General features: G+C 43.6%; 1 protein-coding gene across 1 annotated transcript in view; it reads left to right on the top strand.

Moving 5' to 3' along the window:
* LOC143299917 (atrial natriuretic peptide receptor 1-like) overlaps positions 1 to 22,188 on the top strand; it is a 561,408-nt gene that overhangs the window by 519,949 nt on the left and 19,271 nt on the right. The window contains exons 15-16 of the mRNA XM_076613452.1: positions 6,559 to 6,630; positions 9,521 to 9,689. Coding sequence (XP_076469567.1) covers positions 6,559 to 6,630; positions 9,521 to 9,689 — 241 coding nt within the window. The remainder of the gene's footprint in view (positions 1 to 6,558; positions 6,631 to 9,520; positions 9,690 to 22,188) is intronic.

Below are 22,188 nucleotides of genomic sequence, written 5' to 3' on the forward strand. Positions count from 1 at the left end.
GGACAAACTGTCAGCTGCTGCAGCAGGAAAGCGAGCTCGCAGAAAAGGGACGGCAGCCAACAGACCAGCAACAGCTTACACATGTGACCGCTGCGACAGAGACTGTCTCTCTAGCATCAGTCTCTACAGTCACAGGCGACGCTGCTTGGTCCAAGCAGACAGCCCAGTTAGACATTAGGTCGGATATACTCTATCCATGGTCAGCCATGACCGAAGGAGGCCTACTATGACCACGTCGCCAGGTTCTTTGGGAGCCCGTTTCGATCCACTACATCAGTGCTTCCTCATAGAGTACTGCCTTAAAAGGCTCTCTGCAGGTAATTATCGGGGATGTTTGTGTAGGGAGGAGGGGGGGGAGGTATGGGGGGGGCAGAGGGGGGTTAGCGGGGGGTGTATGTGTGTGGTGAAAGGGGTGTGGGAATGTGTGTGTATGACCACACGTCGCCAGTTTTCCTCGTTCGCTGTGGTGATCCACCCCGCTTCAGGCATTCTCAAAGAGCACTGCAATAATAATTCAGGTTGCTGAAGGGAGTGTGTGTGGGGTTGTTTTTTTGTTGTTTGTTTTTGTTGTTTTTTTTTAATGTAATTTTGTTATAATGTGTCAGGCTGGTTCTCTGGTCAGTTGCCTAGCTGGTTGGTTAGCTGGTTGGTTGTCTGATCGTTGGTTGTCTCATTGGCTGGATGGTTGATTAGTTATGTGGCTGGTTGGTTGTTGGTTGACTTGTCGGTTGTCGACTATCTGGGTGGTTGTCTTGCTGGCTGGCTGGTTGCATGACTGTCTGTGTCTTTGTGCGTTCTGGTGTGAATACCGCTGACACCAATAAAGGCTTTGCTGCAGGTATGGTTCCTGTAAAGTCTGTTCTTTTCTCTTCTCCTTACCACTCACCTCTCCTTTCTCTATCTCTTTCAGTCCTCCTGTTGTTTTTTTTGTTTCGTATCGCCAGCACACCTGCAAACGCATATGCGCTCACATATACACACTCACAGACACACACACACACACACACACACACACACACACACACCGCGCGTATGTTTAGCCCCTTGCCTCCGCTACGAAAAAAAGGTCAGAGTGAGAGAGAGACAGACAGACAAACAGACAGAGACACAGAGAGAGAGAGAGAGAGAGAGAGAGAGAGAGAGAGAGAGAGAGAGAGCTGCGAAAAGTAAAGCAGTGATACCTACACCACCTTTCCCAATCGGACGATAAATTTTGCCGCCAACTCGCAAGGGGGGAAGGTAGAAAGAGACTGAAGGAGAAGCAAGAGAAAGAGACAGAGGACAGAGAGACAGAGACTCCATTGATGTGTACTCTATACCTCAGCTTGAACGATCCGACATTATGATGATGGAGGAACAAATATCCTGTGATCTTTCTTTTATTAAAGCAGCCCGCTGGGGTGTTCACATCAGTCGAAGCGTCGTCATCATAGCGGACATTAATTCTCTCTCTCTCTCTCTCTCTCTCTCTCTCTCTCACACACACACACACACACACACACACATTCTCTCTCTCTCTCTCTCTCTCTCTCTCTCTCTCTCTCTCTATCTATCTATCTATCTATCTATATATATATATATATATCCCCCTCTCTCTCTCTCTCTCTCTCTCTCTCTCTCACATTCTCTCTCTCTCTCTCTATCTCTCTATCTATCTATCTATCTCCCCCTCTCCCTCTCCCCCCTCTCTCTCTCTCTCTCTTTTCTATGTGACCTGTGGTCTCAACAAAATCCTTTGCCCACACATGCAATATTAGGTCTGTGTCCTTTAATCAAGGACGTTCTCTGATGAGTTTTGTCCCGACCTTATACCTGTCTGGTTGGTGGGTTGATTAGCAATCTGGTTGGTTGTCTGGTTGGTGGGTTGATTAGCTATCTGGTTGGTTGTCTGGTTGATTAGCTGTCTGGTTGGTTGACTGGTTGGTTGGTTGTTTAGCAAACTGGTTGGTTGACTGGTAGGTTGACTGGTTGATTAGCAACCTGGTTGGTTGACTGGTTGATTAGCAATCTGGTTGGTTGACTGGTTGATTAGCAATCTGGTTGGTTGACTGGTTGGTTGGTTGGTTAGCAGTCTGGTTGGTTGACTGGTTGATTAGCAATCTGGTTGGTTGACTGGTTGGTTGGTTGGTTAGCAGTCTGGTTGGTTGACTGGTTGGTTGACTGGTTGATTAGCAACCTGGTTGGTTGACTGGTTGATTAGCAATCTGGTTGGTTGTCTGGTTGATTAGCAATCTGGTTGGTTGACTGGTTGGTTGGTTGATTAGCAATCTGGTTGGTTGACTGGTTGATTAGCAATCTGGTTGGTTGTCTGGTTGATTAGCAGTCTGGTTGGTTGGTTGATTAGCAGTCTGGTTGGTTGTCTGGTTGGTTGGTTGATTAGCAGTCTGGTTGGTTGTCTGGTTGATTAGCAGTCTGGTTGGTTGACTGGTTGATTAGCAGTCTGGTTGGTTGACTGAGTGGTTGGTTGGTTGATTAGCAGTCTGGTTGGTTGACTGAGTGGTTGGTTGGTTGATTAGCAGTCTGGTTGGTTGACTGAGTGGTTGGTTGGTTGATTAGCAGTCTGGTTGGTTGACTGAGTGGTTGGTTGGTTGATTAGCAATCTGGTTGGTTGACTGAGTGGTTGGTTGGTTGGTTAGCAATCTGGTTGGTTGACTGGTTGGTTGGTTGGTTGGTTAGCAGTCTGGTTGGTTGACTGGTTGGTTGGTTGGTTGGTTAGCAATCTGGTTGGTTGACTGAGTGGTTGGTTGGTTGATTAGCAGTCTGGTTGGTTGACTGAGTGGTTGGTTGGTTGGTTAGCAGTCTGGTTGGTTGACTGAGTGGTTGGTTGGTTGATTAGCAATCTGGTTGGTTGACTGATTGGTTGGTTGGTTGATTAGCAATCTGGTTGGTTGACTGAGTGGTTGGTTGGTTGGTTAGCAATCTGGTTGGTTTTCAGGTTACCTTCCCTGCACGTGTTTTGTTGTTGTTGTTTTTCGACCATGACTTTGTGCCTTTAGTTTTGGTTTTGTTTTGGTTTGATTTTAAGAGGGGAGAGAGTGTCATATCCTGTCGTGTTTTGCTGGGTTGGTTTGTTGTTTGGTGTGTGCTCATGTTTGTGTGTGTTTGTGTGTGTATGTGTGTGTGTGTGTGTGTGTGTGTGTGTGTTTGTGCGTGTGTATGTGTTTGTTTGTGTTTGTGCGTGTGTGTGTGTGTTTGTGCGCGTGTGTGTGTATGTTTGTGCGTATGTGTGTGTGTGTGTGTGTGTGTGTGTGCAGGACGTTCTGGAGAACGACGAGATTTGTTGTTTTTGTTTTTGCCTTTTTTTGTCTTTTTTTTTTTTACCCCTTGACGTCATGCTTTGACAGCCTCTGTGTGACGTCAAAACTTTTTGATGTTTACGTCATGAAAAGTTGTTCTTTTATTCACGTGTTGTTGTTGTTGTTGTTTGTTATCCTTCGTGACGTCAGCCAGCTGTGCCCAGATACCAGACGCTTCAAGCTTAGTGTGTGTGTGTGTTGCTTTGTTTTCTTTGTTTCCATTCTTGGTCCTCCTCTTCCAGGCAGGAGGTGGTCGATTTGAAGAACTTCTTTGTCGTTGGTTTTCTGACGTTGCTACTTTACCCCCCCCCCCTCACTCCCCCCCCACCCACCCCCTGACGTTGCTACTTTACCCCCCCCCTCACTCCCCCCCCCCCCCACCCACCCCCTGACGTTGCTACTTTACCGCCACCCCTCGCCCCCCCTACCCCCCCCCCCCCACCACCCCAACTCTTTCGTAACAGCAGTTCTGGCGATATTGTGGTTTTTTTGGGGGGGTTCGTGAAACCTTTAGTGACGTCAGTCTCTGTCTCTCTCTGTCTCTCTGTCTCTCTCTCTCTGTCTGTATGTCTAGCCTTTTATATTTGTTGCCGTTCACTCATTGATTAGGTTGGGTGTTGTTTTTTGTTTTGTTTTGTTTTTGGCAACCCCACCTTTTTTTTCTTCTTTCTTTTTTTTTGTCCAACTGCAGTGGTCATTTCAACTTTATGGTTCTTTTCCTGATAGTCAGTGTCTTTATTTTTCTTCTTTTTTTTTCTTTTTTTTTATAAACTTTCTTTTGATATGTTAGTGGAATAGAATTTGTTTTCTTTCCCTCCTTTTTTTATATTTTATTTTACCTCTAGTGACGTCTTTCGTAGCAGACTTTTTCATAAGATAGTTAGCAGATTTACTGAAGATGTCTTCCTTCAGGTAAAATAATATACCGGCAGACGGGAATGACCATGAAACAGAGCCAACAGGAAGTGTCAGAGGGATGTATGTGGGAAGAGTAGGGGTTTGGGGAGTTGGTGAGATAAGTGCGGTGAGGGGGAGGGGGGGGGGGAGGGGAAAGGGGAAGCATTTTTTGTTGTTGTTTATTAACTCAGCGCGGACTATGGGCCTTTTTCTTTCAATTACCATTTGAGTTTTAATGGTGTGCACATTTTCTTTTGTTTAGCTTTCTATATTACACTTGTGTTTAAAAGAACACTATCTCCCGTCAGAAAGTGTATTTTTTTATATATTTAATTATGTGTAGGTTTGTGTGTGTGTGTTTTTTTTTTTTTTTGTTTTGTTTTGTTTGTTTTGTTGTTTTTTTTTGCTTTCTTTATTACGTTGTGATAAAAAAAATATATAAAAAAAAGCACACCACTATCTCCCAATGATGTGTACTTTTTGTGCGTAGTTTTCGATATTGCTTTGTGTTGCAAAACACTCTCTCCTTTCTCAAGCCTCGCTCCTCTCTCTCTCTCTCTCTCTCTCTTGGAAATGAGGGGTGGTTGGTTGAGGGGAGGGGGGAGGGGAGGGGGGGGGGGGGGGAACCAAGGTGAACTCTTTCCATTTGCTCTCAATGTCAAAATACCGGGACGCGTTTTTGTTGTTTGGGGTTTTTTTGTTTTGTTTTTTTGTTGTTGTTGTTGTTGTTTTTGTTTGTTTTTTTTGTTTATTTTTTCTTTTTTGTTTTGGTGTTTGTGTGTGTGTTTGTGTGTGTGTGTGTGTGTGTGTGTGTCGTGTTGTTGTTTTTCTTGGGGGGTGAAGGGGAACGAGGGGGGGGGGGTTAATCTGATCCGAAACCGGTGTGGCTTTTTTTTTGTTTTGTTTTTTGTTTTGTTTTGTTTTGTTTTGTTTTTGTTGTTGTCTTTGTTTTGTTCCGTCTTTGATGTCCCCCTTCTATCTTTGTTTTTTTTTTTTTTTAAATAATAATGCCTCTTTACTCTTTGTTCTTTCCTTTGTTGCCTTTTTTTTATGTTAGCTTTATTGAGGTCTTTATTGTTGGTTTACCTCTCTCTTCTCTCTTTACCGCACTGCTTTTTGTTCTTGCGCAGAAAACGTCTTTATTTCTACCCAGTATGGTGTTGTTTGTTGTTGTTTTTTCTTTCTTTTTCTATCACTCCTTTGTGTGTGTGTGTGTGTGTGTGTGTCTTTTTCCTATGTTCTTCCCCCCCCCCCCCACCCCCTCCGCTCCTTGCGACATCTATCTGTAGCTATTCAGACTCGTCTGTGGTCACGTGGGTGTCGTCGTCGTCGTCGTCGGCGCGCGTGGTAATCCGGTGTAATAAGGGTGTCGAAATCACTCCCCCCACCTCCCCCCCACCCCCCCCCACCCCGTTACGAAATCAGCTGCGGGTAAGAAATAGGCACGTGCATGATAAACTCAACCTTCTTTTGGGAGTTTTGTTGGGTTTTGTTTGTTTGTTTGTTTGTGTTTAGAGAACAGGCTAATACCACCTCAACCACACCTGTTCCCAAGCCACTCTCCTTTGCAGTAACAGGTGGAGGGGGGGGTGTGTGTTGGGGGGCGGGGAGGGTTGAATATGGCCTTGTGTCCACGTTTAACTCCGCAACCCTTTCTACAGTACTTAGGCCACAGTAGAGGAGAGTGGAGTTACTCTTGCCTTGTGTTTGTACTGTGCACAGCCTGGTAGCTGGAAACATACACACAATCATGTACGTGCACAATTAACGCTCTCAGGAAAACGCGCGCGTGCGGTGGCGCACGTAGGCACACACCGACGCACTCACGCACGAACAACTTACACACACACATGCACGCACACGCACGCATGCACGCACATGCGCGCGCGCACACACACTGCCACACTACCACGCATCTAATATCACTTCAAGTGGAAAGACGTTAAACTGAAGACAACAACTACCACACATACCTACGAGGCGGGCGCGCTTTTGCCAACTCTGTCAGTCTGTCTGTCTCCCTTTCTCTCTCCCCCTCTCTCTCTCTCTCTCTCTCTCTCTCTCTCTCTCTCTCTGTGTCTTAGTGCGTGCGCGAAGTCTGTGAGTGTATGTGTATCTGTGTGGTTGTGTATGTATGCGTGTGCGCACGCGCTTGTACCTCTGTTGGTGCGTGCGCGCTTTTTGTGAGTGTGTGTGTGTGTTTGTGCGTGTGTGCATGTGTGTGTGTGTGTGTTTGTCTGTGTGCGTATGTGTGTGTGTGTGTGAAACTCTAATTTTGTGTGTGTGTGTGTGTTTGTGCGCGCATGTGTGGGTGTGTGTGGGTGGGCGGATGGGTGGTTGTGTGTGGGTGTGTGGATGTGTGCAGGACGTCCTGGAGAACGACGAGATCAAGCTGGACTGGATGTTCCGCTACTCCATCATGCAGGACATTGTGCGGGTGAGTACCCTCACTGTGCAACTGTTGTGTGTGTTTGTTGTGACAGTGACTGTGACTGTCTCTCTGCCTGTCTCTCCATCTGGATGACTGGAGGTTGGTTTGTCAGTCAGTCAGTCTGTCTGTCTGTCTCTCTGTCCCTGTGTATGTCTCTCTCTCTCCCTCTCTCTCTGTCATTCTGTATTTATTTGTTTGTATGTATGTGTCTGTCTCTGTTCCTCTGTGTGTGTGTGTGTGTGTGTGTGTGTGTGTGTGTGTGTGTGTGACTCTGTCCCTGTCTTCCTGTGTCTCTCTCTGTCTCTCTCTCACTCTGATTTGCCTGTCTCGCTGTTTGTCTCTCTCTCTCTCTGTCTCTCTCTCTCTCTCTCTCTCTCTCTCTCTCTCCCTCTCCCTCCCTCTCTTTCTCTCACACTCTCTCTCTCTCTCCCTCCCTCCCTCCCTCAATATCTGCCTCCTCTCTCTCATTCAGAGAAACAAGTCTTTACCCTTGATCTCATCAATCGATCGTGTAAAACACACAGACCTGATAGTGGTTTGGAAAGAAAACTTCGGAGCAGACACAGAGACATATATATATATATATATATATATATATATATATATATATATATATATATATATATATATATATATATATATATATTCTTCAAACAAAACAAAAAAGACAGGAACAAAAAAAAAATCTGAAAGGAGAAGAAATCAAAGAAAGAATAGGAACTGCTTAAAGAAGGGATGTGTGCCATTTGCGTGACGTCTGTGCTTTTGTTAGAAAGTAACTGAATACAATGCAATAAAGATAATGAGTCTAACAAGCTTCTGGGTGTGTGTTTTTTGTGTGTGTTTTTTTAAACCCTCCTCCTAACTGGGTATTTTGTAATCTTTTGACCTCGCACGACGTAACTGGTCACGTGGTATTTCTAACTAATCCATGACTGAGGATTTTCTTTTTTTTTTAAATTAATATTATCATTATTATTATTATCATCATCATCAGCATTGTTTTCGTTATTATTATTATTATTATTATCATAGTTATCATTATCATCATCATTATTATTATTATTATTAGCATCATCATTATTATTATTCTTGTCATTGTTGTTGTTGTTGTTACCATCATCGGCGTCGTCGTCGTCATCATCATCATCATCTTCACTTTCTTTTAACATGTTTGGTGTTTCTGATATTGCCTGTCATCGTTTCAGATACAAGAGTAAAAGTTCTATCAATATTTCATGTCGTTTATGTAATGCAGCTGAAGAAAGGGAAATCCATATCATATTTTGTTGTCCTGTTCTACGTGATTTGAGGATAAAAACTGATTGAACCAAAGTTCTGTCACAATCAATGTCTTTTTCACATTTGACGCCTGACTAAGCGCGTTGGGTTACGCTGCTGGTCAGGCATCTGCTTGGCAGATGTGGTGTAGCGTATATGGATTTTGACCAAACCCAGTGACGCCTCCTTGAGCTACTGATACTTACATTCAGTTTACTCATGGCATCTAGAAATGAAAATGTCTTAACTAACATGGCTTTGTTTGTTTACGAAGCACTGAGGCTGTTGTATGTTAGTACACGTTAGATGTTTTCTTGTGTTATGTTTGTACTACTTTTGTTTACATGTGTTATGCATTTGCGCTCATGTTATAGATATCACTTGTTTACGATTATATAATTCCTCATTCAGACAGGGGTTATGGCCTGAATAAAACATTCAAATTCGCACTCACATTCTCTTTCTTTCTTTCTTTCTTTCTTTTGTTCGTTCTTTCTTTCTCTCACTCATTATCCCCACCAGTATCTCATTTCGCGTTCTCTCTTTCTTCCTATCTGCTACCCCCCCTCCTCCATCTCTCTCTCTCTCTCTCTCTCTCTCTCTCTCTCTCTCTCTCTCTCTCTCTCTCTCTCTCTCTCTCTCTCTCTCTCCCCTCCCCTCTCCCTCCCTCCCCTCCACCTCTCTCTTCTCTTCTCTTTTATTCACTCTCTCTTCTTCGCAGCTAGCCCCTCACGCCCTCCCCCAACCCTCCCCCGCCCTCCTGTGCACTGTCCCTACATCCTACCCTACGCCATTTCCTCTCCAGGGGATCTGTTTGCAGAAACTGTCTTCATTCCTCGGTCCTCTGTTTTCCCGGCTGTTTTGTTAGCTGCTTGTTTCTCTCCTTTTTCTTCTTCTTTTTCTTTGTACTCTCGTTCCCTGGAATTGTGTGTGTGTGTGTGTGTGTGTGTGTGTGTGTGTGTGTGTGTGTGTGTGTGTGTGTATGTGTATGTGTGTGTCTGTGTGTGTGTGTGTGTGTGTGTGTGTGTGTGTTTGTGTGTATTTGTGTGTGTGCACGTGTGTAAGGGGTTGGCAAAGAGGGTTGGGGTAGAACGTCAAGAATTGTAAGTGTGTGTGTGGGGAGTGGGAGGAGGGAGGAGATGGGAGGGGGGGTATGTCAGTCCATGCGTGTGTGTTTATGTGTTTTGTTGTTGTTGTTGTGAAATGCATTTATTTTTGTCTTTTCTTTTTTTCTTTTTCGTTAGAAAATGTAGTGGAGGGGGATAAGGTTACTACGATGTTTGTCGATTACTTGTGCTTGTTGACACTTGCTAGGAAGCGAGAGAATCTGAGCGCACTGGTTCGAATCACACCGACAGTCGCCAGTATTTTCCCCCCGTCCCCGGCCCTACACCATGAGTGGTGGTCTGGACGCTTAGTCCTTCGGACGAGGGGATAAACCCAGGTCCCATGTGCAGCATGCACTTACCGCACGTAAAAGAACCCACGGCAACAAAAGGGTTTTGTCCCTGGCAAAGTTCTGTAGAAAAATCCACCTCCATAGGAAAACAAATAAAATTGCAGGCAGCACAATATATATATTGTTCTTGTTCTATATATGTCACGTGCTGCTCAGGGCATGGCCTACCTGCACAGCACGGAGATCCACAGCCACGGCAACCTGAAGAGCACCAACTGCGTGGTGGACAGCCGCTTCGTGGTCAAGATCACCGACTTCGGGCTGCACCTCCTGCGGCAGCACTGCCAGGAGGACATGGAGAAGGAGACCTTCGCCTGGTACCAACGTGAGTCCTGGAGTCCTTGGATTTGTTGTCGCTGTTGTCGCTGTTGTTGTTGTCGCTGTTGTTGTTGTCGCTGTTGTCGTTGTCGCTGTTGTTGTTGTCGCTGTTGTCGTTGTCGCTGTTGTTGTTGTTGTTGTTGTTGTCGCTGTTGTCGTTGTCGCTGTTGTTGTTGTCGCTGTTGTCGTTGTCGCTGTTGTTGTTGTCGCTGTTGTTGTCGCTGTTGCTGTTGTCGCTGTTGTTGTTGTCGCTGTTGTCGTTGTCGCTGTTGTTGTTGTCGCTGTTGTTGTTGTCGCTGTTGTTGTCGCTGTTGCTGTTGTCGCTGTTGTTGTTGTCGCTGTTGTCGTTGTCGCTGTTGTTGTTGTCGCTGTTGCTGTTGTCGCTGTTGTTGTTGTTGTCGCTGTTGTTGTTGTTGTTGTCGGTGTTGTTGTCGCTGTTGTTGTTATTGTTGTGAACATAGAGAAGGAGACCTCCGCCTGGTACCAACGTGAGTCCTGCGATTTGTTTGTTGATTGTTGTTTTTTTGTTGTTAGCTGTTGTTGTTGTTAATGTTGTTTTTTGTCGTTGTTGCTGTTGTTGGTGTTCTTGTCGAGGACATTCAGAGGATCTTCGGCTGGTATTGGTACCAGTGAGTCCTGGTTTTATTTTGGTTGTTGTTGTTGTTGGGGTTTTTTTATTGGTTTTGTTGTTGTTGTTGTGGCTGTTGTTTTAGTAGTGGTAGTGGTTTCTGTTGTCCTCCTCCTCCTCCTGATTCTTCTTCTTCTTCTTCTTCTCTCCTCCTCCTCCCCCTCCCCCTGGGCATGGAGGAGACCTTCGCCCGGTACCGTTTTGTTTGTTTATTGTTGTTGTTGTCGCTGTTGTTTGCTCGTTGTGGCTGTTGTTGTTGTTGTTGTGAACATGGAGAAGAAGACCTTCGCCTGGTGCTAGTGTGAGTCCTGGAGCTGTTGGATTTGTTGTCGTTGTTGTGGCTTTTGTTGTAGTTGTTCTTGTCGTTGACATGGAGAGGGAGACCTTCACCAGTGTGAGTCCTTGAGTCCTCAGATTTGTTGTCGTTGTTGTTGTTGTGGCTTTTGTTGTTGTTGTTGTCGTCGTCGTTGAAACGGAGGCGATCTTTGCCTGGTACCAGCGTGGGTCCTGGGTTTTGTTGTCATCGTCCTTGTTGTCATCGTCCTTGTTGTTCTCCTTGCTCTTCTTGTTCTTCTTCATCTTCTTCTCGTGTACATGGAGAACAACTTCCCCATGTATCAGCGTGAGTTCTTGATTTTGTTTGGTGGTGGTGGTGGTGGGGGTGATGTTATTTTGTCGTTGCTGTGGTTGTTGTTTTCGTTGTTGTTGTCGTGCACATGGGCAAGGATAACATCGCCTTGTGCTAACGTGACTCCTTGGTGTTATTGTTACTTTGTTGACTCACTTGTGTAAACAAATTGAGTCTATGTTTTAACCCGGTGTTCGGTTGTCTCTGTGTGTGTGTGTGTGTGTGTGTGTGTGTCTGTCTGTCTGTCTGTGGGTCCGTGGTAAACTTTAACATTGACATTTTCTCTGCAAATACTTTGTCAGTTTGACACCAAATTAGGTATAAAATAGGAAAAATTCAGTTCTTTCCAGTCATCTTGTTTAAAACAATATTGCACCTCTGGGATGGGCACCAAAAAAAAAAAAAGAAGCCTAATTATATGCAAACTGCATTTACTGTTATATTTATATTTTTTGTATTCTCTAAACTTGGCACTTGGATCTGATATTCTGACCCAACAACAAGAGCAGTCATTATTATCATTTTTTGTTCAGACAGGAACTTCTTTTGCTAAGCATGGAACTTTTATTTATTTTGCAAACATTTTGGTGCAGATAGTAAAAAAAGGGAAATTACTCTGTAATAATGCTAGGGGACTTAATTTGCTTTAAACTGATCTTTCTCATCTTAAACATTACATTTTGAAATTACACTCAATACATAACAAGCCTGGATTTTTTTTAAGTGTATCTCAAGTGAGTCTTGAAGGCCTTGCCTCTCTTGTTGTTGTCGCTGTTGTTGTCGTTGTCGCTGTTGTTGTTGTCGCTGTTGTTGTTGTCGCTGTTGTTGCTGTCGCTGTTGTTGTCGCTGTTGCTGTTGTCGCTGTTGTTGTTGTCGCTGTTGTCGTTGTCGCTGTTGTTGTTGTCGCTGTTGCTGTTGTCGCTGTTGTTGTTGTTGTCGCTGTTGTTGTTGTTGTTGTCGGTGTTGTTGTCGCTGTTGTTGTTATTGTTGTGAACATAGAGAAGGAGACCTCCGCCTGGTACCAACGTGAGTCCTGCGATTTGTTTGTTGATTGTTGTTTTTTTGTTGTTAGCTGTTGTTGTTGTTGTTAATGTTGTTTTTTGTCGTTGTTGCTGTTGTTGGTGTTCTTGTCGAGGACATTCAGAGGATCTTCGGCTGGTATTGGTACCAGTGAGTCCTGGTTTTATTTTGGTTGTTGTTGTTGTTGGTTTTTTTTTTATTGGTTTTGTTGTTGTTGTTGTGGCTGTTGTTTTAGTAGTGGTAGTGGTTTCTGTTGTCCTCCTCCTCCTCCTGATTCTTCTTCTTCTTCTTCTTCTTCTCTCCTCCTCCTCCCCCTCCCCCTGGGCATGGAGGAGACCTTCGCCCGGTACCGTTTTGTTTGTTTATTGTTGTTGTTGTTGTTGTCGCTGTTGTTTGCTCGTTGTGGCTGTTGTTGTTGTTGTTGTGAACATGGAGAAGAAGACCTTCGCCTGGTGCTAGTGTGAGTCCTGGAGCTGTTGGATTTGTTGTCGTTGTTGTGGCTTTTGTTGTAGTTGTTCTTGTCGTTGACATGGAGAGGGAGACCTTCACCAGTGTGAGTCCTTGAGTCCTCAGATTTGTTGTCGTTGTTGTTGTTGTGGCTTTTGTTGTTGTTGTTGTCGTCGTCGTTGAAACGGAGGCGATCTTTGCCTGGTACCAGCGTGGGTCCTGGGTTTTGTTGTCATCGTCCTTGTTGTCATCGTCCTTGTTGTTCTCCTTGCTCTTCTTGTTCTTCTTCATCTTCTTCTCGTGTACATGGAGAACAACTTCCCCATGTATCAGCGTGAGTTCTTGATTTTGTTTGGTGGTGGTGGTGGTGGGGGTGATGTTATTTTGTCGTTGCTGTGGTTGTTGTTTTCGTTGTTGTTGTCGTGCACATGGGCAAGGATAACATCGCCTTGTGCTAACGTGACTCCTTGGTGTTATTGTTACTTTGTTGACTCACTTGTGTAAACAAATTGAGTCTATGTTTTAACCCGGTGTTCGGTTGTCTCTGTGTGTGTGTGTGTGTGTGTGTCTGTCTGTCTGTCTGTGGGTCCGTGGTAAACTTTAACATTGACATTTTCTCTGCAAATACTTTGTCAGTTTGACACCAAATTAGGTATAAAAATAGGAAAAATTCAGTTCTTTCCAGTCATCTTGTTTAAAACAATATTGCACCTCTGGGATGGGCACAAAAAAAAAAAAAGAAGCCTAATTATATGCAAACTGCATTTACTGTTATATTTATATTTTTTGTATTCTCTAAACTTGGCACTTGGATCTGATATTCTGACCCAACAACAAGAGCAGTCATTATTATCATTTTTTGTTCAGACAGGAACTTCTTTTGCTAAGCATGGAACTTTTATTTATTTTGCAAACATTTTGGTGCAGATAGTAAAAAAAGGGAAATTACTCTGTAATAATGCTAGGGGACTTAATTTGCTTTAAACTGATCTTTCTCATCTTAAACATTACATTTTGAAATTACACTCAATACATAACAAGCCTGGATTTTTTTTAAGTGTATCTCAAGTGAGTCTTGAAGGCCTTGCCTCTCTTGTTGTTGTCGCTGTTGTTGTCGTTGTCGCTGTTGTTGTTGTCGCTGTTGTTGTTGTCGCTGTTGTTGCTGTCGCTGTTGTTGTCGCTGTTGCTGTTGTCGCTGTTGTTGTTGTCGCTGTTGTCGTTGTCGCTGTTGTTGTTGTCGCTGTTGCTGTTGTCGCTGTTGTTGTTGTTGTCGCTGTTGTTGTTGTTGTCGGTGTTGTTGTCGCTGTTGTTGTTATTGTTGTGAACATAGAGAAGGAGACCTCCGCCTGGTACCAACGTGAGTCCTGCGATTTGTTTGTTGATTGTTGTTTTTTTGTTGTTAGCTGTTGTTGTTGTTGTTAATGTTGTTTTTTGTCGTTGTTGCTGTTGTTGGTGTTCTTGTCGAGGACATTCAGAGGATCTTCAGCTGGTATTGGTACCAGTGAGTTCTGGTTTTATTTTGGTTGTTGTTGTTGTTGGGTTTTTTTTTTATTGGTTTTGTTGTTGTTGTTGTGGCTGTTGTTTTAGTAGTGGTAGTGGTTTCTGTTGTCCTCCTCCTCCTCCTGATTCTTCTTCTTCTTCTTCTTCTTCTCTCCTCCTCCTCCCCCTCCTCCTGGGCATGGAGGAGACCTTCGCCCGGTACCGTTTTGTTTGTTTATTGTTGTTGTTGTTGTTGTCGCTGTTGTTTGCTCGTTGTGGCTGTTGTTGTTGTTGTTGTGAACATGGAGAAGAAGACCTTCGCCTGGTGCTAGTGTGAGTCCTGGAGCTGTTGGATTTGTTGTCGTTGTTGTGGCTTTTGTTGTAGTTGTTCTTGTCGTTGACATGGAGAGGGAGACCTTCACCAGTGTGAGTCCTTGAGTCCTCAGATTTGTTGTCGTTGTTGTTGTTGTGGCTTTTGTTGTTGTTGTTGTCGTCGTCGTTGAAACGGAGGCGATCTTTGCCTGGTACCAGCGTGGGTCCTGGGTTTTGTTGTCATCGTCCTTGTTGTCATCGTCCTTGTTGTTCTCCTTGCTCTTCTTGTTCTTCTTCATCTTCTTCTCGTGTACATGGAGAACAACTTCCCCATGTATCAGCGTGAGTTCTTGATTTTGTTTGGTGGTGGTGGTGGTGGGGGTGATGTTATTTTGTCGTTGCTGTGGTTGTTGTTTTCGTTGTTGTTGTCGTGCACATGGGCAAGGATAACATCGCCTTGTGCTAACGTGACTCCTTGGTGTTATTGTTACTTTGTTGACTCACTTGTGTAAACAAATTGAGTCTATGTTTTAACCCGGTGTTCGGTTGTCTCTGTGTGTGTGTGTGTGTGTGTGTGTGTGTGTGTGTGTCTGTCTGTCTGTGGGTCCGTGGTAAACTTTAACATTGACATTTTCTCTGCAAATACTTTGTCAGTTTGACACCAAATTAGGTATAAAAATAGGAAAAATTCAGTTCTTTCCAGTCATCTTGTTTAAAACAATATTGCACCTCTGGGATGGGCACAAAAAAAAAAAAAAGAAGCCTAATTATATGCAAACTGCATTTACTGTTATATTTATATTTTTTGTATTCTCTAAACTTGGCACTTGGATCTGATATTCTGACCCAACAACAAGAGCAGTCATTATTATCATTTTTTGTTCAGACAGGAACTTCTTTTGCTAAGCATGGAACTTTTATTTATTTTGCAAACATTTTGGTGCAGATAGTAAAAAAAGGGAAATTACTCTGTAATAATGCTAGGGGACTTAATTTGCTTTAAACTGATCTTTCTCATCTTAAACATTACATTTTGAAATTACACTCAATACATAACAAGCCTGGATTTTTTTTAAGTGTATCTCAAGTGAGTCTTGAAGGCCTTGCCTCTCTTGTTGTTGTCGCTGTTGTTGTCGTTGTCGCTGTTGTTGTTGTCGCTGTTGTTGTTGTCGCTGTTGTTGCTGTCGCTGTTGTTGTCGCTGTTGCTGTTGTCGCTGTTGTTGTTGTCGCTGTTGTCGTTGTCGCTGTTGTTGTTGTCGCTGTTGCTGTTGTCGCTGTTGTTGTTGTTGTCGCTGTTGTTGTTGTTGTTGTCGGTGTTGTTGTCGCTGTTGTTGTTATTGTTGTGAACATAGAGAAGGAGACCTCCGCCTGGTACCAACGTGAGTCCTGCGATTTGTTTGTTGATTGTTGTTTTTTTGTTGTTAGCTGTTGTTGTTGTTGTTAATGTTGTTTTTTGTCGTTGTTGCTGTTGTTGGTGTTCTTGTCGAGGACATTCAGAGGATCTTCGGCTGGTATTGGTACCAGTGAGTCCTGGTTTTATTTTGGTTGTTGTTGTTGTTGGTTTTTTTTTTATTGGTTTTGTTGTTGTTGTTGTGGCTGTTGTTTTAGTAGTGGTAGTGGTTTCTGTTGTCCTCCTCCTCCTCCTGATTCTTCTTCTTCTTCTTCTTCTTCTCTCCTCCTCCTCCCCCTCCCCCTGGGCATGGAGGAGACCTTCGCCCGGTACCGTTTTGTTTGTTTATTGTTGTTGTTGTTGTTGTCGCTGTTGTTTGCTCGTTGTGGCTGTTGTTGTTGTTGTTGTGAACATGGAGAAGAAGACCTTCGCCTGGTGCTAGTGTGAGTCCTGGAGCTGTTGGATTTGTTGTCGTTGTTGTGGCTTTTGTTGTAGTTGTTCTTGTCGTTGACATGGAGAGGGAGACCTTCACCAGTGTGAGTCCTTGAGTCCTCAGATTTGTTGTCGTTGTTGTTGTTGTGGCTTTTGTTGTTGTTGTTGTCGTCGTCGTTGAAACGGAGGCGATCTTTGCCTGGTACCAGCGTGGGTCCTGGGTTTTGTTGTCATCGTCCTTGTTGTCATCGTCCTTGTTGTTCTCCTTGCTCTTCTTGTTCTTCTTCATCTTCTTCTCGTGTACATGGAGAACAACTTCCCCATGTATCAGCGTGAGTTCTTGATTTTGTTTGGTGGTGGTGGTGGTGGGGGTGATGTTATTTTGTCGTTGCTGTGGTTGTTGTTTTCGTTGTTGTTGTCGTGCACATGGGCAAGGATAACATCGCCTTGTGCTAACGTGACTCCTTGGTGTTATTGTTACTTTGTTGACTCACTTGTGTAAACAAATTGAGTCTATGTTTTAACCCGGTGTTCGGTTGTCTCTGTGTGTGTGTGTGTGTGTGTGTGTGTGTGTGTGTGTGTCTGTCTGTCTGTGGGTCCGTGGTAAACTTTAACATTGACATTTTCTCTGCAAATACTTTGTCAGTTTGACACCAAATTAGGTATAAAAATAGGAAAAATTCAGTTCTTTCCAGTCATCTTGTTTAAAACAATATTGCACCTCTGGGATGGGCACAAAAAAAAAAAAAAGAAGCCTAATTATATGCAAACTGCATTTACTGTTATATTTATATTTTTTGTATTCTCTAAACTTGGCACTTGGATCTGATATTCTGACCCAACAACAAGAGCAGTCATTATTATCATTTTTTGTTCAGACAGGAACTTCTTTTGCTAAGCATGGAACTTTTATTTATTTTGCAAACATTTTGGTGCAGATAGTAAAAAAAGGGAAATTACTCTGTAATAATGCTAGGGGACTTAATTTGCTTTAAACTGATCTTTCTCATCTTAAACATTACATTTTGAAATTACACTCAATACATAACAAGCCTGGATTTTTTTTAAGTGTATCTCAAGTGAGTCTTGAAGGCCTTGCCTCTCTTGTTGTTGTCGCTGTTGTTGTCGTTGTCGCTGTTGTTGTTGTCGCTGTTGTTGTTGTCGCTGTTGTTGCTGTCGCTGTTGTTGTCGCTGTTGCTGTTGTCGCTGTTGTTGTTGTCGCTGTTGTCGTTGTCGCTGTTGTTGTTGTCGCTGTTGCTGTTGTCGCTGTTGTTGTTGTTGTCGCTGTTGTTGTTGTTGTTGTCGGTGTTGTTGTCGCTGTTGTTGTTATTGTTGTGAACATAGAGAAGGAGACCTCCGCCTGGTACCAACGTGAGTCCTGCGATTTGTTTGTTGATTGTTGTTTTTTTGTTGTTAGCTGTTGTTGTTGTTGTTAATGTTGTTTTTTGTCGTTGTTGCTGTTGTTGGTGTTCTTGTCGAGGACATTCAGAGGATCTTCGGCTGGTATTGGTACCAGTGAGTCCTGGTTTTATTTTGGTTGTTGTTGTTGTTGGTTTTTTTTTTATTGGTTTTGTTGTTGTTGTTGTGGCTGTTGTTTTAGTAGTGGTAGTGGTTTCTGTTGTCCTCCTCCTCCTCCTGATTCTTCTTCTTCTTCTTCTTCTTCTCTCCTCCTCCTCCCCCTCCCCCTGGGCATGGAGGAGACCTTCGCCCGGTACCGTTTTGTTTGTTTATTGTTGTTGTTGTTGTTGTCGCTGTTGTTTGCTCGTTGTGGCTGTTGTTGTTGTTGTTGTGAACATGGAGAAGAAGACCTTCGCCTGGTGCTAGTGTGAGTCCTGGAGCTGTTGGATTTGTTGTCGTTGTTGTGGCTTTTGTTGTAGTTGTTCTTGTCGTTGACATGGAGAGGGAGACCTTCACCAGTGTGAGTCCTTGAGTCCTCAGATTTGTTGTCGTTGTTGTTGTTGTGGCTTTTGTTGTTGTTGTTGTCGTCGTCGTTGAAACGGAGGCGATCTTTGCCTGGTACCAGCGTGGGTCCTGGGTTTTGTTGTCATCGTCCTTGTTGTCATCGTCCTTGTTGTTCTCCTTGCTCTTCTTGTTCTTCTTCATCTTCTTCTCGTGTACATGGAGAACAACTTCCCCATGTATCAGCGTGAGTTCTTGATTTTGTTTGGTGGTGGTGGTGGTGGGGGTGATGTTATTTTGTCGTTGCTGTGGTTGTTGTTTTCGTTGTTGTTGTCGTGCACATGGGCAAGGATAACATCGCCTTGTGCTAACGTGACTCCTTGGTGTTATTGTTACTTTGTTGACTCACTTGTGTAAACAAATTGAGTCTATGTTTTAACCCGGTGTTCGGTTGTCTCTGTGTGTGTGTGTGTGTGGGTGTGTGTCTGTCTGTCTGTGGGTCCGTGGTAAACTTTAACATTGACATTTTCTCTGCAAATACTTTGTCAGTTTGACACCAAATTAGGTATAAAAATAGGAAAAATTCAGTTCTTTCCAGTCATCTTGTTTAAAACAATATTGCACCTCTGGGATGGGCACCAAAAAAAAAAAGAAGCCTAATTATATGCAAACTGCATTTACTGTTATATTTATATTTTTTTGTATTCTCTAAACTTGGCACTTGGATCTGATATTCTGACCCAACAACAAGAGCAGTCATTATTATCATTTTTTGTTCAGACAGGAACTTCTTTTGCTAAGCATGGAACTTTTATTTATTTTGCAAACATTTTGGTGCAGATAGTAAAAAAAAGGGAAATTACTCTGTAATTAATGCTAGGGGACTTAATTTGCTTTAAACTGATCTTTCTCATCTTAAACATTACATTTTGAAATTACACTCAATACATAAAAAGCCTGGATTTTTTTTAAGTGTATCTCAAGTGAGTCTTGAAGGCCTTGCCTCTCTTGTTGTTGTTGTTGTTGTTGTGGCAGTTGTTGCTGATCTTGTTCTCGTTGTTCTTGTCGTGGACATGGAGAAGGAGATCCCCCGCCTCACAGTAGCGTCAGAGTCCTGGGCTTCGTTCTTATCGTTGTTCTTCTTGTTGTTGTTGTTGGAAGGGACGAAACTGAGTGTCACAAAATGCAAAGACATCAGCTCATACATCCTGACGTGGGGAGACTGGGAGAGACGAGAAAGAAAAAAAGACAAACTTCTTCCCACTGTCGGCGTTTAGGACTTTGTTCCTTTGTCTGTGCTCATGCCGTAGATTGATGAACATTCTTAAACGCTAAGCTGTCCAGTCTTAGGGCAGATAAGATCGCTTGACATGCGAACACAGCACTGGGGGAGATTTGGAATCCCAGGAACTCTCAGAGAGTGATTGTCCTGCGTCCTATTCGTCAAAAAAAAAAAATCAATGTTAATGACCGCAAAGCTACATTACAAAACTAAATGGCTTTCACCGGTCAATGCTGTCGACAAACAGGACAGAAACAGGGAGATGTACAGTGTTTCTTTGCGTTGCATTTGACACAGTGATCTCTCGGGGACGTGTTTTTTCCAAGAACATGAAAATAAAAAGTTTATCCTAACTGGGATTTCCAAGGGTTAAGGCTTAGCACACACACACATATACGTGTGTGTGTGTGTGTGTGTGTGTGTGTGTGTGTGTGTGTGTGTGTGTGTGTGTGTGTGTGTGTGTGTGTGTTTCCTTCAGTTTAACGTCTGTTCACTATAAGTATGTGTGTGTGTGTGTGGGGGGGGGTGTGCTTGCGCAATCGTATGTGTATGTGCATATGTGTGTATGCCTCTGTGTTTGCGCGCGTGTGTGTATGTGCAAATTATGTCTGAATGTTATATATGTATATGTGTATATATATATATATATATATATATATATATATATATATATATGTGTGTGCGTGTGCGTGTGTGAGTGATAGAGAGAGAGGTGAAGACACGGAAAGAAATAGAGAGAAATGGAGAGGCAGAGAGAGGGGGGGGAGAGAGACAGGCACAGAGAGAGAGACAGAGAAAGGGCGAGTCGACGGTTTCGCAACAGTGACAGAACAACATAGAGGAGATTTTCCCATGGCATCCCGAGATTTTGTGTATAATTATGTTTGATTGTGAACGGATGCGATGAGGGTGAAGAGAAAGCAAAGTACAGAGAGACAGACAGAGTCGATGAGAAAAGAAAAATAGCTCTGGTGGGTCGCAGAAGAGGCTTACAGAATGGGGCTGGGGGTTTAGGGGGTGGGGGGTAGAGACAGCAGAAGAGAAAGCAGAGAGGAGAAAGAGAGAGAGGGGCAGAGGGGAGAAAGAGAGGGAGAGGCGGGGAGGGAATGATGGCAGATATTGAATAAAGAAGATAGAGAGAAAGGGGCGGAAGAGAGAGAGGGAGAAGAAATTAATTGATGGACAGACAAGAAGACACGTAGAGCTAGAGTGTTGTTGTGTGTGTGTGTGTGTGTGTGTGTGTGTGTGTGTGTTTGTGTGTGTGTGTGTGTGAGTGTGTGAGAGAGAGAGAGTGTGTGTGTGTGTGTATGTGTGTGTGTGTTGAGGGGTGGTGGTGGTTTTTGTATTTTTGTTCACGTTTGTATTCAGTTCCACGGAGCATTTCTTTCTATTCGTATTTGTTTTTCGTTGATGTTGTTGTTTTGTGTGTGTGTGTGTGGGGGGGGGGGGGTGCTCTGTACGTGGCCTTGTACACTGGGCGAGAAGTTGAGGGTGGGGGGGGGAGCAAGATAGAACATAAACATGGAAAAGAAACAGAAATCAAACGGGGAAAAAAGAAAAACATCCATACACACTTCTTTGTTTATTTTCGTGGTGTTGCTGAACACAGGTGCCCACACAAAAAAACTATCACAGCCATCACACGTGTGCTGTAGATGCACGGAGAGAGGGAGGGAGGGAGGAAGAGAGGAAGAGAGAGAGAGAGCTGCGCGACAAACAGGAGGGGTGAAGGGGGTGGGGGGAGTTTACATTGGCCTTAATCGATCGTAGCAGCACTTTGTCTATGGTGTCTCCTTCTTCTTCTTCTTCATCGTCACCGTCATCGTCATCATCGTCTTCTTCTTTTTCTTCTCCTTCTTCTTCAGTATTGGGACGCAGCAGCAGAACTGTTCACCAGATTCCTCCAAGTCTGTCGGTTGTGTCAAAACCTGGGTTTCTGTAAATGGTTTTCCTGTCATTTCCTTTAAGGTTGTCAGTTCGTTGTTTTGACTGCCTTCCCTTTCTGCATCCTTCCTGAAACAGTTCCTTTGAGGACTGCTTTAGCAAGGGGGACTGGATCTTGTTACGTGGCACTGCAATCGGAGTTTTCCTTTCCTTACCCGATATCAGCAGATCGTTATGATCCGTTGTGCTGTTAGTTTGGCGCACGTTTTTTGCAACATCTCCACTGGCTCCCTGTCTCACTCAGAATAAAGAACACGATCAGCACTCTTTGTTATAAATGTATTCACAAATCTGCCCCATCCTTGTGACTGAACCTGCATTGTGCATTTTGACTTTTTAAGCATCAATTATTTTAAAACAAACTTGCTGCGAGGGCACTCGCAAAAAACACAGCGTATGTAACCCAGCCAATAGACCGAGAAAAACTCGTAATTAACGCTTTGCAAACACAGCACTGCCAATAACACAGCACGTGCAACGAGGCCCAGGCCACACAGAACACACACCCCACCCCCTTCTGTCCACCTGCCCCCGATGCTGTTTACAAGCAAGGTTCGGTCCCTGCGAAACATGGACTGCAGGAAATGGACACATGATTGCTTTCGTCATGTTACATGTGCCCCGTTATGAAGGCTGCAGTTTGTTTTGTTTGGTTTTTCTTCCCTTCCCATAGCGAACTGCGTCATTATTGTTGTTTGGTGGTGTTCCGACAAAACTGCATTAGATTCCAATTATGAAGAACATTAAAAAAAAAAAAACAGCTAAAAGAATATTTCAAACTTAAATTCGCTGAATTATTGCACCTGTTGGTTACATTTTCATGGTTTGTAGGACCAAACATGGTAACCGCAAGATGGTGGCACGTTAGTTTAGTGACTGAATCCGCATCAGAATTGAGTTAAAGAGTTGAAATCCACTGAAAATGGGTCACAACATCTACCAATGGTAATATCGTTTCATACATGCACAGAAATTGTCGGTATAATAGGTTCTTGAATTTAGGATGCTAAATAGGACATTACCGTAATAGAATCTTTTTATCTCT

Source organism: Babylonia areolata, chromosome 25 (assembly GCF_041734735.1).
Source record: "Babylonia areolata isolate BAREFJ2019XMU chromosome 25, ASM4173473v1, whole genome shotgun sequence".
Classification (NCBI taxonomy): domain Eukaryota; kingdom Metazoa; phylum Mollusca; class Gastropoda; order Neogastropoda; family Buccinidae; genus Babylonia; species Babylonia areolata.